At 42.9% G+C, this 15436-nt stretch overlaps 1 protein-coding gene across 2 annotated transcripts in view; it reads left to right on the top strand.

The window, feature by feature from the left end:
• Fam120a (family with sequence similarity 120 member A) overlaps positions 1-15436 on the top strand; it is an 85644-nt gene that overhangs the window by 62416 nt on the left and 7792 nt on the right. Inside the window, exons 11-15 of one of the 2 annotated variants that reach the window (XM_057788048.1) lie at positions 1880-2129; positions 6468-6582; positions 11715-11924; positions 13257-13440; positions 13925-14062. In XM_057788048.1, coding sequence (XP_057644031.1) covers positions 1880-2129; positions 6468-6582; positions 11715-11924; positions 13257-13440; positions 13925-14062 — 897 coding nt within the window. The remainder of the gene's footprint in view (positions 1-1879; positions 2130-6467; positions 6583-11714; positions 11925-13256; positions 13441-13924; positions 14063-15436) is intronic. The other variant, XM_057788049.1, reaches the window with a different exon arrangement.

Genomic DNA, 15436 nt, shown 5'->3' with positions numbered 1-15436 from the left:
GTTGGGGGGCTGGGTGGGGGGAGAGAGTGCACACGAATGAACAAATGAACATGGTCACAGGAATTTGGCCAGAAGCTCAGTTTGAAAGGCCCTTGCCTGTCTTTTCCTCTCAGTACTAGGTATCCTTTGTGGTGGACACAGGGAGGAGGAGACAGGGAGAGGAGTGGGCTTCCAGGATGGCTGTTTGTGGGGGTGGAGGTACATGTTCTGGTGCTGGCACAGCTGGGGAAGCTTCTGGAAGCCAAGCTGTGCTGGAGCTCAGTGGGAACCAGGTGGGATGTGGTGCTGCCTTAGATTGTGCGTCCACGGACAGGTCCTACTTGCTGATGGCAGTTTTACTGGTTCTCTTGACTCCTAAAATACTCAATAAAAACAAAAAGTATATGTTGATATATACACGAGTGTCCGTTCTGAGTTGTTAAACCGTCATTTTAAGTTGTCTCAGCTGTCCTCACACTATTCAATATTAGATATTCTTAAATGTGTTAATACTTATATTTCCATCTAAGAATCTAAGAAATGTGAATGAAGGAATTTGCCTCATGACAGCAGTACTTCTTGTAAAAGGGAAAATTTTAATGACTGTCTGCACTTGTATTCCTGCTTGACCCGCTGGCCTGCATACCGCGGGGGTGGGGGTGGGGATGCCTGGAACTCTCACTAAAAGTGTGCCTCTGACATTCCCTGTATGTGACACTGTTATGTGTTGTCATTGAAATGTGTTCAAGCATATTTTTTTTTTCTGTTACTGATATATTGTGTCTCCCAGTACCTAATCTTGGCAGTTTTCATTATATTTGAAGAGATTATTATATCACCCAACTCTATTTAGAGTGGAACTGGAGTTCAGCCAGTTACTTGAGTGATTCTCCCACCATTTTGGAGTCTTATGATCTCCACAGCTTAGGTATTTCCTTAGGGAAAATGAATCTCGGTAAAGGTTATTTGGATAGGCTATCCTTAGCCCCATCCTGGTTTTCATGCCAGATGGAGCCTTGCGTACAGGCCTGCTCTGTTTCTGTTTTTCGCTGCTTGTTGCTTGTGAAACACACACCCAAATCTCATCATCAGATTGTTATCTCAGTGGAGCTGAGGATTTACAGCTTCCCGACTGCAGGTTGGATTGTCTTTCTATTGCCACTCTTGTAGATTTCCCTTGATGTCTTTGAAGACTGTGGGACTATGCCATGTTTCTGTGTTTGTAAGAATGGACTCCAGCAGGGATGAAACCCTGGATGTGAGGTCATAATCTGTTACGTGTATTTAGAACAATTTGCCTCTTTCAAAATGAAAGTTTGGGGAATTTTGTACAGTCTTAAGTCCTGCTGAAGATAATTGCTATGTTCTGCTACCATCTGGGATTTGGAAGTTGGAATATTACTTCTACATGGTCATACTGGCTACCTTGTAGTGCTTATTACCTGTTCAAATAGGAAGTCCTTAAGTAAAGCTGTTACAAAATGTAAATGGCTTCTCTAGTCTGACTTGTGGAAGTATTTCTAGAGAAAAAGAGAGTGTTAAAATGTTGACATACCAGAGAATCCCATATTTTTGTATACCCATTGATAGCATTGAAATTCTTAATAGATTTAAAGTAGCAACAAGTCTAACATCTGTGATGTATACATTCAGCAAGTGGAGAAATCAAGTCTTGATCTGTCTGGGAAATTTATGTGTGGCCTGACTGAAGATCTTAAGTGAGCTGTTAATCACATAATAGAGGGTCAGACAGATACAGGCCCTATGCTTAGAAGCTTGCTAAGGAAAGAATGCCTCATTCTCTGTGAGGGAGGCCCGGTGCTAGAGCAGGTTGTTTTTGTGCAGGCTGGAGGGCCAGTGAGCAAGCTGCAATGAGCCTCTTTGTGTTTTTCCTCTACAGTCTCACCAGTGATCATTAAAGAATGGGCAGCTTACAAGGGGAAGTCTCCTCAGACCCCGGAACTAGTGGAAGCTCTGGCCTTCCGGGAGTGGACCTGCCCCAACCTGAAGAGGCTTTGGCTGGGCAAGGCGGTGGAAGACAAGAACCGCCGGATGAGGGCCTTCCTGGCCTGCATGAGGTCTGATACCCCAGCCATGCTCAACCCCGCCAATGTGCCCACTCACCTCATGGTGCTCTGCTGCGTCTTACGGTGCGTGATCACTCATGGGATTAGGAGTGATGGAGGGCAGGGCAGTCACCATGTTCAAAGTCTTCTAGAATAACAAGCTTACTGTATAGGAATTGTGCTTTCTGTTGAGATTTGTCTTAGATCTGTGTATGTATAATATAGGGAAGTAGGTCACATAAATGCAGCAACTAATTATACTACAGAGTGTATCTAATAGAATAGATATATTTGAAAAAAAACCACATAGCTTGTAAATATGTGATTGTGTGAATGTGTGTGTACATACACAACCTCTCTGTTGCATACACATACACACAGGAAGTAAAATCTGTACACTTGGTGATCATGAGCAAAAGTAAATTTGGCTATTGTTTTGGTCATTTCTTTGTTGCTGTGATAAACACCAATACTTAGAGCAGCAACTTGGGGTAGGAAGGTTTTCTGGTTTGTAAGTTATAGTCCATCCAGGGCAACTACAGCAAGAACTTGAGGCAGGAACTAAAGCAGAGATTATTGGAGGGGCTCGGCTTACTGGCTTGCTCAACTACATTTCTTAAACAGCCTATGCTCACTTCTTCAGAAATGGTACAACCCATAGTGTCCTAGGACTTAAATTAATTAGCAGTCAACCCCCTCACCCCCAACACACACACACACATCTTCACAGGCCAGTCTGATGGGTACTGTTCCTCAGTTGAGATTCTCTCTCCCAGGTATGTCTAGGTTTGTGTCAAGTACAGTCAGTGTATAGTCTTTGTTTCAAGTGTGAAATGAAGTATAACACTTGACTTGTCCACTGTCAACACTTGTATTAGGTGGCACACTGGACCACATATGATATATAATTTGTGGTCGCTTCTGGACAGCACACAGGCACATTTATTGGTTATGGATGAGGGGTGACATTCACATTTTTGTCTGCTTTATGGACAACTTCGTGCTTTCTGGACTGATAGTCTTATGTCTTGTTTGTTTATTCTCTTGGCCCCTCAAAGAAGAACGAGAGACTCATTCTTTGCCAGTACATAGGACATGGTGAGGTGGAGGAACACAAGTATCTCTCTGGCCTCTGCCTCTCCATGTAGATCTTCATTTATCCCTGACACCTTCATCTACTTAGGCAGAGAACCACAGAGGGTGTGGAATTCTCCCATTCTCCAGAGACAGCTTTTGCCAGTGTACTCAGTTTCTATCTTTGGGGAAGGTCACATTGGGCATTGCCATGTTATGAATGTCATAAAAGGACAGGTAGGTAGAATGAATAGGGAGCATTGTTGGTCCAGTCTCTGGAATCCAGGGCAACAGAGATGAGAAGGATTGTGAGCAGAAGTTGATGTTCTGAGGTGTGAGGAGAAGACCAGAAGGTTTGTTGCCATGTCACACAGACTCTCTTCTTTGAAAGTGAAGAGACAAGACCTCAAGCAAATGAGTATGACTTGGGCTTAAGTCAGTATGAAATATCAGGAAGGAGGCTGCATGGGTTGGTCCCACTTCTGTCCCAGCACTAGGAGAGCCTAGAGGAGGAGGGTGAACAGTTCAAGACCAAGGTGGTCTATAAAGTAAGATCTTATTTGAAAAATCCAAACAATCAACCACATATACAGGAATATTTTTCAAGGAGAAAGGGGCCCATCTCCAGGCTCCAGCTGTCTGTGTTTAGAGATACTTTGGGCTGTGCCAGGAATGTTCTCAGGATGGTGTCAAAACTACCCTTTCCCCAATTTCCATGTTAGTAAAGGGCAGACAAGCCTCTGAGGGCGCTAGAACAGTTTAGACTGCCTCTTAGCCTCTGTGGTAGAACAGAGGGGGATGTAAACAGCTCTTCCAAGTCTGTTGCTGCAAACGCACCAAGTATATTTTTGTTTGTTATTTGTTTTTTGAGACAGAATCTTAGTATATAACTCTGTCTGGCCTGTAACTTGCTATGTAGTCCTGGAACTCATGGACATAGAGATCTCATCCCTCTACCTTTTGAGTGCTGGGAATAAAAGCATAGGCTTCCATGTCCAGCTTTAGAGTAGTACTTTTTGTTTGTTTGTTTTTGTTTTTTGAGACAGGGTTTGTCTGTGTAGCCTTGGCTGTTCTGGAACTCACTCTGTAGACCAGACTGGCCTCAAACTCACAGAGATTTGCCTACCTCTGCCTCCCAAGTGCTGGGATTAAAGCTCTGCATCACTACTGCCTGGCTCTCAAGTATTACTTTCATTCTCTGCTCAGTTAATTGCATGGAAAAGAACACTTAACCAGAAAAAAAATCTTCAAAAAATTTCTTAGGTGAATTGGTAATGCAAATAGTATCTGAAAACATTCTAAATGTGCAGATAAGACTTACTGAATAAATGAGATAGTGCAGTGAGTTGCTGTTTCCGTTATCTGTGGGCTCTGATCCTTGTCTTCACAAACATGTTTTCTTCATCTGTCTCTATCTGAGAAAAGCTGTAGGTAACTAAATAGAAGGGTAAGGGCAGGAAATGCACACGTTGACCAGCAGGGTTATGAATTTCTGCAGCTGTACTGAGTTCTGAGTCTCCTTCCAGAAAGACAGAAACAAATTTAGAATTATGGCTCTGATCTTTTTGTGATCCACAATTAAAGGGAACCTAGAGACAGACAGCGTAGAACCTGAAAAGTTAATGCTCATGGGTCATAGTTTCCATCTAAGAGATGAAAGGAGTCCAGTAGGGGAGTTAGGCCATAGGACAGTGGGTGTGGATCAATGCCACTGGAGCCAGCAGCTTCACAATGGACACTTAGTATAGGGAAGTCTGTGCTGTATGTATATGTATGCTACAAATAAATATATAGTTACTAATAAAAGAACATAAGTATTTATAAATAATAACTTATGAATAAAAGGAATATAAACCATGGTTATTTAAGGAAAAGAACATTGTATATTGATCATAATCTCCACAATGATAATTTTTCAGTCAATATTTGGGGCTGCTGTCACTTGTTTTTTCTACCAAGCTGATTGAACCTCAGTAGGACCACTGTGTATGACTTCTGGCACTTAGTTGCAAAATATGCACTAATCTGCTTATTTATTTGAGACAGAATCTTACTATGTAGCCTTGACTGAACTGGAACTCCTCATGTAGACCAGGCTAGCCTCAACTCACAGAGATCTACCTGCCTCTGCTTCAGTGTTGGGATTAAAGGCGTGCACCACCATTCCCAGCCAAAGGATATAATTTTTGTCAGTGCAGATATTGATAGTTTAATTTACGTTTATTTTAAGTGCAGTAGAAATATTTCGTATTCATTCCCAAGGATATTTGATTGCCCATCTACTTATGCTACATAGTTGTACTGTAAAGTGTATGTCTCTTTCTTGGTTTCCTCATCTTTGATACAGGATACTTACTCCTGCTTCAGAATTGCTAGATAAGATCCTGTCTATGAAATATGTAGACCACTGTCTGCCTCTTAGTGAGCATATGAAATTCCACTTTGCTTATTGATCTCCTTAGAATCCACCCATGCCTTCTCTTAGTGTACATCCCCATGGTTGAATGCTAGCTCTGGTCCTGGTTTTAAGCCTGGGGGAGCCTATTCAGCAGGCGAAAGTAGAATGAGTATTGTTTTGCATGTCATGACTCCCTGTACTCCTTTGAGTTGTTCTCCAGCGCTGACAAAGCAGTCTGTCTTCAGGAGGGTTTTGTTTTGTTTTTTAAATGGTAGCTGGAAACCTGATCTAGTCCTCTGTACCGTTTGTTGGGTATAAAGAATCAGTACTAATGGACTTGAGGGTTTATGGCTATTGCAGTTAGCCATTCCCATACATGTAAGCGACTGGGGGTTATACTCCGTGTAGTGATGCAGGCTATTGATTGCTTGTCAGATCCATCCTAGTGCAATTTGATTCTCTTCAACCATCCACACCAGGATGTTCCAAATGTGAAGGTGCCCTCAGTGCATTGAGTTACACCCTCCTCCTCATGGACACTTCTTGCACCATTCCCTCGTTCATCTGCTGCTGAGGAGCCCTCAATCAAATGAGACAGATTTCACTCTGGCCCTGGGTGGCCTGGAACTCTCTGTGCAAACAAGGCTGGTCTTGAGCTCATGGAGAACCACCTGCCTCTGCCTCGTAAATAGTGAGAATAAAGCATGTGCCACCAGGCAGGTCTGGTAAAGCACCTTATTTTTAGTGGCTATACACAGTACAGCATTCTAGCATGCTAAATGTTGATCAGGTGCACTTTTCAGCTGATGTTCTCTCGTGGAAACAGTGGCTGAAAGGGAGTACAAAGGCAGCTTCCTGAATTGCACCATTTCGGATTTACTGAGAACTCACTTTTTCCAAGCACTGCCTGACAGCTTCAGTCATTCCACTCTCATTTTATTCCTCACCAGGTATATGGTGCAGTGGCCCGGAGCTCGCATTCTGCGGCGTCAGGAGCTGGATGCCTTCCTGGCTCAGGCATTGTCCCCCAAACTCTATGAGCCGGACCAGCTGCAGGAACTCAAGGTACCAATCAGCCTTGTTTCCCTGTCCTGGGAAATCTTGCTTTGGATTTTGGTATAACTTTGCTAACCCTCACCAGACAGTTGTTTGGGCACCAAACTAATGATACTAATGTCATATGTGTCAAAGCCTTCAAGGCAGAGGGGATATTCTGTCTAGGTATGGCTGTGCCATCAGGGTTTGTAAGCAAGAAAACAGTCGATTCCATATTTATCAGATTTTACCTGTTTATCAATGGATGTTTAGTCTTGTTTTTCACATCAGGAAAGAAACTTCTCTTTTTTTATTTTACCAGGGGATTCCAAGCCCTGGGCGGGCTCAATCTTAGGAATTTTCTAACATCTAGCCAGGATTCTTTTTCTTATTTCATTCCATTGTTCCTAGCTGCAACTTTAGTTTTCTCTAAAGCATAATCTTTGCCCTTCTAGTGTTGCACAGTCCCTTTTAAAAGAACCACTTGAAGAACGGTGTTAGACATCATCCCAATACCCTTTTTCGTGTTCCTTTTGATTTTGCCTTCTAGCACTCCTTTGTTCTTTGTGTTGGCAGTGTTTATTTCTCCTAAGTTGGCCCTGGTTTGTAGTGACCTCCTTTTCACTGCACTCATTAGTTGCTATGTTCATGTTTATAATTGCTTTCTGATTTCTGTATTAAATGTTAGAAAGTTCAAGACCTCAAGTTTAGCTAAACTCACAGCTCTGCCTTTTCTTTTTAAGGTTAGGGTTTTGTTTTTCTTTGCCATCAGTTATTTTTTTACCGTTTGATTTAAAATCAGCTAATCTCTTTTGATAAAATTGCCTTCGCTTTTAGATCTTTTTGCTGTTCTTTATGAACGCATCTTATGGCAAACAGTTTAGACTAGCTCTGTATTTGTTTTTAACTATTTTTTTACGTATTTGACAGGTGGTTCTCAATAAATTTCTGGGTTTTCCCTAAATTATGGTGTTAAATTGCATATTTTGGTGCTAACTAGAACTCCCTTGAGGCTTCTGATGACTTTGAAGCAAGCTGTATACAAAACCAAAGCTCAGAAGAATCCCCCTCAAACTGTGTTCTTTACTTTGTGGATCAAGCTTTTCTGTTTGTTAGGCAGAAATTGTTACTGTCTTTAACACTTTTGTTTTCGGTGTCAGGCAGTGTGGCGGACCCAGTCAGGTCCTCCCGCGTGTTCCCTGGGTGCCCCGTCACCACCGTCCTCGCCGCAGGCTGTGCTTCAGGGGGTGGAATCACTGCCCTAGAGTGTGGTGCCACCCTCTACCTCTCCTCCTGTTTCTCTTGTGTAGATTATTCCTTCAGTATTGACATCCCAGTTCTGAAAATCAGACCGCCAGGGACCAGGTATGCCCACCAAGCCTTATTCACCATCAAGTTACTTTAACCAAAGTCCATCTTCTCTCCCATATCCTTTTCATTTTCGGATCCACATGCAGGATGTACCTTTTGAATACTTTCATTTTGGTTCTTTTGAGGCCTTAGTGCTTTCATGGTTTTCTCCTGGTTCTTCATCTAAGGAGAGACATTTCTAAAGATGTATCAGTGAGATACATTCCACGAACAGGGGCCTTCTGTCTGACTCGTTGCAGCCCGGGTCTTCTTGTGTCGAAGCTGGTGGTCCTGTTTCACGAGCACAGTCCACACTATTCATTGTCCAGATTAGTGCACATTTCAAAAGAGCATGTGATTGAGGGGAAGGCAGCTTGGTTTTTTTTGTTTGTTTGTTTTGTTTTGTTTTGTTTTTGATTTTTTTTTTCAAGATTAAGCATCGTCTCAGTTATTGAATTGAGAATTAATAGAAATATTCTTATTTCAGGCTACCCAAAATTCCCATTAGAGTTCAGGGTTCTAGAATTCAGTGGTAGAAAATTTTTAAAATTGCTTTTCATTTAATCATTAAGGTTTTTGACATGTCAAAAGCAACGACGGTGCTTTTCTGTAAGATGCCTCTTGACTGTCACTGTTGCTATGCCGGGGCTGTCACAGTTTGTGGATTGCCTGGACCTGTCACTCTTCTCCCTGTCAGTGTCTAATACACGCTTTGCCGTCAGAGGAGGAAAATAGAAAGGCAGGTCCTACTTCTGCCAGTTTGGACTCTTGCTACTAGCTTTTCTGAAGGGAGGGTTAGTGGGAAAAGACACTGCACCATGAGCTAAAATGAGTTTTTAAGAATTCATCTCATCCATGCTTTCTCTGTCCACCATGTCCATGAATAATTGAGCATGTTCTGTGTGGTTCCCTGAGTACCTGTGACAGTGACTGATGACCCTCATTTTCTTCTCTGTTATATTTTCTGAGCCATTCTTCTAGGTTTTGAGCATGAGTGTAATTGTTAAGGTAAAATTAGCACTGAGCCTGGGATTCAAAGTGGGTGGGTGAAGGACGAGGAGAAGGAACTTTTACCATTGTGATATTTGTCTAGTTTCTTCTCCCTTGTTCTTGACATCCCTATAATTCTTTTAACAGTTTCACATGCCAAGTGCAGAATATAAAAGATGGAAAATGAAGAGCTTTAAAGACAGTATTAGGGGCGTGCAACATGTCTGTGATACCTGTAAGAATTGTTTTGCATATAGGTAAATATGACATAAAGTAAGAGTCTGTAGCCCCATAAGTAGAGTCAAATAAAGTTACCTCACTCAAATTGGTTCTTGAACTAATTGGGCAGAGAATAAATTCTGCAGCTGTATTTCTTGTAAAGCCAGAATTTTTCTTTCTGTTTCTCTACTTGAGGAACTTTGGATAATGTTGAATATTTTATCTCCATTGGCATAAGACAGTCAGTACAGATATCTGTACAGTTCAGGGTTCTAATTAGCATTTAAAGAGACTGGAGAGATGGCTTTAGCAGTCAAGAGAACTTTGCTGCTCTTCCAGAGGACATGGATTTAATTTCTAATACCCACATGGCAGCTTATAACTATAACTCCTGTTCCTGGGAATCCAACACCCTCTTCTGGCCTCTGTGGACACTGGGCATTTACGTAGTGTACATACACATAAATAACTATTTTTTAAAATTAACATTTAAGGATATAAAAACACTACAGTGTGAATTTTAGGAAGCTTTTGGGCAGGCATTTTGGTACATGCTTAGGAGCCAGAGACAGGAGAAGCAAGAGTTTAAAGCCATCTGGGGTATATACTAAGCTGTTATCTCGAAAACAATAAAAAAACATTTTGAAGGAAGTCAAGTATACACAGTAATAGAAATCTTGTTCACATACTTATGTAGCTTTTATTTCAAGAAAATTTGCCTTTTAAATTAACAGTAGTTGTCATTACTAAAATTGAAAATTATCTTGAAAGTATACTTTTTATCTTCATTGCTACGGATTGAACTCAGGACTTCATGCATCTAAACTAAGCAAGTTCTATACCACTGATCTATATCCTCAGACCTAACATCATGTTTGAAATCCACAGCTGCAGTCCCTCAGTGGCCAGTGAAACTCATATATGAATGAATGCACACAGGGTCTTGCTCCATTCCTCCCAACAAACTCAGAAATAAGTAATTCTAACAAGGGTGATTCTGTCTTGTATATCTCTGTTATACTCTGTTAAACTTCACTTATTGTGTTATGGCCAGGATTTTAATCAGTGGGACTTTGTATCTGGGCATGACCAGTAGTAACCCATAACCTCAAGAGTTGCCACAGTTGTGTCCACAGACAGGCGGTATGGTATTTCAGGAAGACATTTTCATACAGGTAGAAACCTTTAAAGTGCCACTATATCTCTCCCTAAGCTGTGATCCTGATTTTCTATTCTCTGATATAGGGCACAGAGGACATGAGCTGGAAGCAGTGGTCCAGATCCAGATGAGGGATTCATAGCCATTATCCCAATTTGGGGGTGGGGGGGATGGGGATTGACCTTTGTGCAGGGCTGGCTCTGCCTATTTACAGCCCACCACTTTTGCTTGGCTGCTCTCCAGCAGTTCAGCTCACTCTATGGTGAGGATTCTTCTTTCTGAAGCTCACAGATGGGATCTCAATAAAGCATATGCATTCATTTGTTTCAGACTGACCCTCTTTCTCTTTATTGCACATAAATATGAAAATGCATTTAATTCCATCACCCCAGTCCCTCATGCTTCTCACAAGTATATGACTAGTGATGCACATTAGGATCCAGAGCTGTAGAAACAGTATTTGTAAATTTATGACCCGACTCCTCTAGGCCTTGCAAGTTTAATTGCATAGACTTACAAACTTTAGAGAAGATGGGCATTTTGATGATGTGATATATTGTTACAGTGGGAAATAAATAACATAATCCTAAATTCATTTTAGCATTTGGCACTGAAATGTTCTTTTTTTAATGTTTCATACAATGCCATTTTCCAAAAGTCATTTTCCCTGCCACAGTGCAGCCTTACCTGGACTCATACCCCCTAAAGACTCCATTCTTGAAAAACCATTGAGGTGAGAAGAAAGAAACCAGAGCAGTATTAAACCTGTGTCCTAGATAATCCACAAACTAGGCCCTTTGCACACAGATGATCAAGAGTCAATTGGGCTGTCAGGTGTCTTACCCTGCCTGTTGTCTGTGAGAGGAGAGTTCTTGCCAGGCAGGTGCCAGTGCTCAGCCTAGGAAGACACAATTTTTGGGAATACCGTAAAGCACAGTTCAAGTGCACTGTTTCTCATTTTGTTTATGGACTAAAACGTGCTGACAGTTCAATTAAGCTTCTTTGAAACAACATATAAAGCAACAAACATATAGTGCAAATTTACTTAAAAATGAAATTATACCAAGTAATTTCTTAATACAGGTGCTTGAAAAATGTAGGATCTTAAAATGTTTCTTTTGGACACCCTCTATTAGACCATGGCCGGTGTTCAGATGTAGGCTCTGAGCCATGAAGGAGACTGAACCTCATCAGTCCCTTTATCATGTCGACTCTTAGCACCATTTTATCCATGCTGTGTGGTAATCTACAGACGCAAACTCAGTGTATTCATAAAAACATGCTCCCTACTATTCTAGTAACAAAAAATGTTTTCTTTGAGTAAGAACGGGTCTGCTGGTACTCTTGTGAGGATTGTGCTCTGTTTAACTTTGGGGAGTTTTAGTGCAAGGGTGATACTGTACTCCTCCTCCTCCTCCATAAAAATTACTCTTTCAATTTAAAGATTGAAAACCTAGACCCCCGAGGAATTCAGCTGTCAGCTCTCTTCATGAGTGGAGTAGACATGGCATTGTTTGCCAATGACGCGTGTGGGCAGCCCATCCCCTGGGAACACTGTTGTCCTTGGATGTATTTTGATGGGAAGCTCTTCCAGTCCAAACTTCTCAAAGCCAGCCGGGAAAAGACCCCACTCATCGACCTCTGTGATGGTCAGGTATGTTGGGGACAGGGTGGCCATCTTGGACTATAGTGGAATGCAGTGTATAAGCTAAATCTACTATCTTAGCCCGTGTTACTATTGCTGTAATGAAACACCATGACCAAAGCAACTTGGGGTGAAAGGGTTTTTTAGACTTCCACTTTCATGTTACCATTTGTTATTGAAGGAAGTCAGGATAGGAACCTGGAGGCAGGAGCTGATGCAGAGGCCATGGAGAAGTGCTGCTTACTGGCGTCCTCCCGCTGGCTTGCTTAGTCTACTTTCTTATAAAACCTAGAACAACCAGTGCAGGAATGGCCCCACCCACAATAAACTGGGCCCTCTCTCCCATCAGTTGCTAATTAAGAAAAATGCCTTGTTACAGGCTTGCCTGCAACCCGATCTCATGGAGGCATTTTCTTACTTGAGGCTTCCTCCTCTCAGATAGCTTTAGCCGGTGTCATATTGACATAGAACTATCCAGTACACCTGCCATCTTCTTAACTGCGTATCCTTAATAGATCTTTGATTCTCATTGCTTAAGAGAGTTAGTTAGGTCCTAGAAAGCTCCTTGCACACCGAGTCAGCGAGTGTGAACTGCTGTAGCTGGAAGTGAGGGCTAGGTTCCCATGAGGGACTGTTCACATTTTCATTTGCATAGCCTGTACTCTGTGGCTTCTCTTCATAAGTATTTCACTTAATATATGTTTTTTTGATTGTGATTATTGAGCCTATGGCCAATGGGACATGCTTGACATACAGAGCCTGGTATGCTTTTTCAAGCCCTACAGAACTGCTTCAGCACTGTGGGACTATCCCAACCAGTGCAACCATCAAAGGGGGCAAAAATGCAACATTAAGCCAGCAGGAAGCCCCATTTTCAGTATGAGTGTTGTCCCATTGGCGCTCAGTTAGGATCAGTTTGTCATGTCCTACATCTTGTATGTATCTCTAGGTCCTAGAGTGACCAGAGAAGCCACCTGACTGTTGATTTAAGTGTTAAGAAGTAAGCATTGGGAGCAGGTGAGAGACTGGAGAAATGGTTCAGCAGTTAAGAGCATGTATTGTTCTTGCAGAGGACCCAAGTTCAGCTCCCAGCACCCTCATAAGGCAACTCACAACCATTAGCACCAGGAAGGGAGGCTCAGACCACCACCCCACAGGCACTTCACACATAAGCATGTGCCCACATGGAGACAGATAATTAAATACATATGAAAAATAAAAAATAATTAGGAGAATGTGCAGGTATGGACTTTGTACCATAGTAGTTCTGTTTTGTTAGTGACTGTTCAGATGTATTAAAATGAGGATGGTGTTTTTACCTGCCTATCCCTTAACTTTCAGACTGAGCAGGCGGCCAAGGTGGAAAAGATGCGCCAGAGCATTCTAGAGGGGCTCAACTTCTCCCGGCAGAACCACCCACTCCCCTTCCCACCACCTCCTGCTCTGCCCTTCTATCCAGCATCTATGTACCCTCGGCACTTTGGGCCAGTCCCACCCTCACAGGGCAGGGGCAGGGGCTTTGCAGGTGAGTCATATTTTGGGAATCTGTTAGGTGGGGGCAGAGTGTGTGGTCCTTCTCGTGGCATTGTAGCTTGCCGTATGGAGACCCTGTAATAATAGGTTTTAAGGAGTCAACGTTATGGTATTAATTCTTCCGAGTATGAATGAGAGAGTAAGATCCTGACGGAGATGGGGAGAAAGACAAAGGGAGTCACCTTGATTTTAGTTATCTTTCATATGTACAGGGAAAGTATTCTGGAATTACACCTCCAGGGTCTTTAGGAGCCCACAGCCAGTACCCTATTAAATGACTGCTGAGGGAGGCTGGCCTGTAGTGCTGGCCTCTGACTGTGATAGAGTGGAATAGTGAAATAGCAAGAGGGCCTGGGAGACCCCTTCCCAGAAGTAGAAAGAAATATGGATTCTCCTGCCTACTTTTATGAATGGGAGATCCTTTTGAATTCCTTCTCTCATGCTTTTCCTGTTTCTCTCTACTCCGGGTCCCACAGGAGTCTGTGGCTTTGGAGGCCACTATGGGGAAGCAGTAGCGACAGGCCCTTACCGTGCCTTCCGGGTGGCAGCAGCATCGGGACACTGTGGCGCCTTCTCAGGCAGTGACAGCGGCAGGACTAGCAAGCCCCAGGGCGGTAATTATTACCCGCACCCTCCCGGACTCCCGCCTGCCAGCATTTCTTCTGCTCCAGCATTTGGCACCGTTCTTCCTTGGCTGTCCTTGGAAGCCATCTCTAATGTAGTGCCTTTTCTCCTGGGTCCCTGACTGACCCTCTGCCCGTTTGTCTGTGCAGTGGCCCTGTTGTAGCTGTCCTTTCTCTCCTTCCAGGGTAGGCCACTAAGTGTCCACCTAGAAGAGAACTTGTCTGTGTACCAGTATGACCTGGCCAACAGCCTTGTGCTCATGGGCTGGGCTGCCAGCTTTGCATAGTGGTATATCTCATGCAGCCATTCTTTGGTAAAGGTGCTTGTACTTGTGTAGATGACGCCAGCGGGTGCAGAATTCCTAGTACACAAAAGCTTCTGATAGTTTGTTTTATAGAAATGTTTTTAAAGAAAATTTTAATATAAAGTTATTTATTGTAATTTTTGCTTACATCTCTCTTCATTTGTGTTTGTATTATAAAAGGAAAGAGTTTTGAAAATAGTTTATTGTAATTCTGCTGTCACTTGAAGCCACGATGTTGCAGGATCCGTCTGATACATAACTAATTACTTTGAGGATAGGCATTCCTTTCGGGATGGTAGTGTTTGCCAGCACAGTTGCTCGAGCACTTACAGTGGCCAACCAGAGGCATGGTATATGGGAAGATGTGGCTAAGGATTGGTTGTCTGCAGCCCCAGTGGGCCCTGACACTCCTGTCCTCAGCCTCTCAAGGACTTCTGTGCCTCATGGCTGCTCCTGTAATTCTTGACCCTGAGGTGTTCTTCCTTGGCTGTCTGTCTGATGCTGTCTGTCCTGTGGGAGGGGACAACGAGGGGGGAGGGGTGCTGTCTGGGACAGTGTGGGGAAGAGAAAGTACAAGAAGCTTACCGTGCCTCCTAGCTGTCCTGTTCACACTTGTGCACGCCTGGAGTACAAGTACATGCAAGGTGTTCAGGACAGAAAGTAGATGTAAACTAGCTCAGTAAATTTTCAATCTTAGTAGGGTTGTGCTAATCCCAGCCCTTAGAAGACAGGGGCAGTCCCTAAATGGGACATCTCCATCAAATCTCTCCCCTCAGGGCTCAGGGAACCCTGAGGAAAAGGAGGCAGAAAGAGTGTAAGATCCAGAGGGGATGGAGGACACCAAGAACACAAGGCCCTCTAAATCAGCATGATCAAAGCTCATAGGAGCTCAGAGACTGAGTCAGCAGTACAGGGTCTGTACAGGTCTGCACCCCTTTGAGTATTTATTATGGCTTTTGTTTTACTATTTTTATGGGATTCCTGAATGTGTGAATAAGTGGATCTCTGTTTCTTGTGTCTTCTCTTTAGCTCTTTTCCTTGTGTTTGTTTTGTTTAATTC

The sequence above is a fragment of the Chionomys nivalis genome, chromosome 13 (genome assembly GCF_950005125.1).
Source record: "Chionomys nivalis chromosome 13, mChiNiv1.1, whole genome shotgun sequence".
NCBI lineage: Eukaryota > Metazoa > Chordata > Mammalia > Rodentia > Cricetidae > Chionomys > Chionomys nivalis.
The sequence above is the reverse complement of the archived record's forward strand: the minus strand, read 5'-3'. Positions and strand labels throughout refer to the sequence as shown.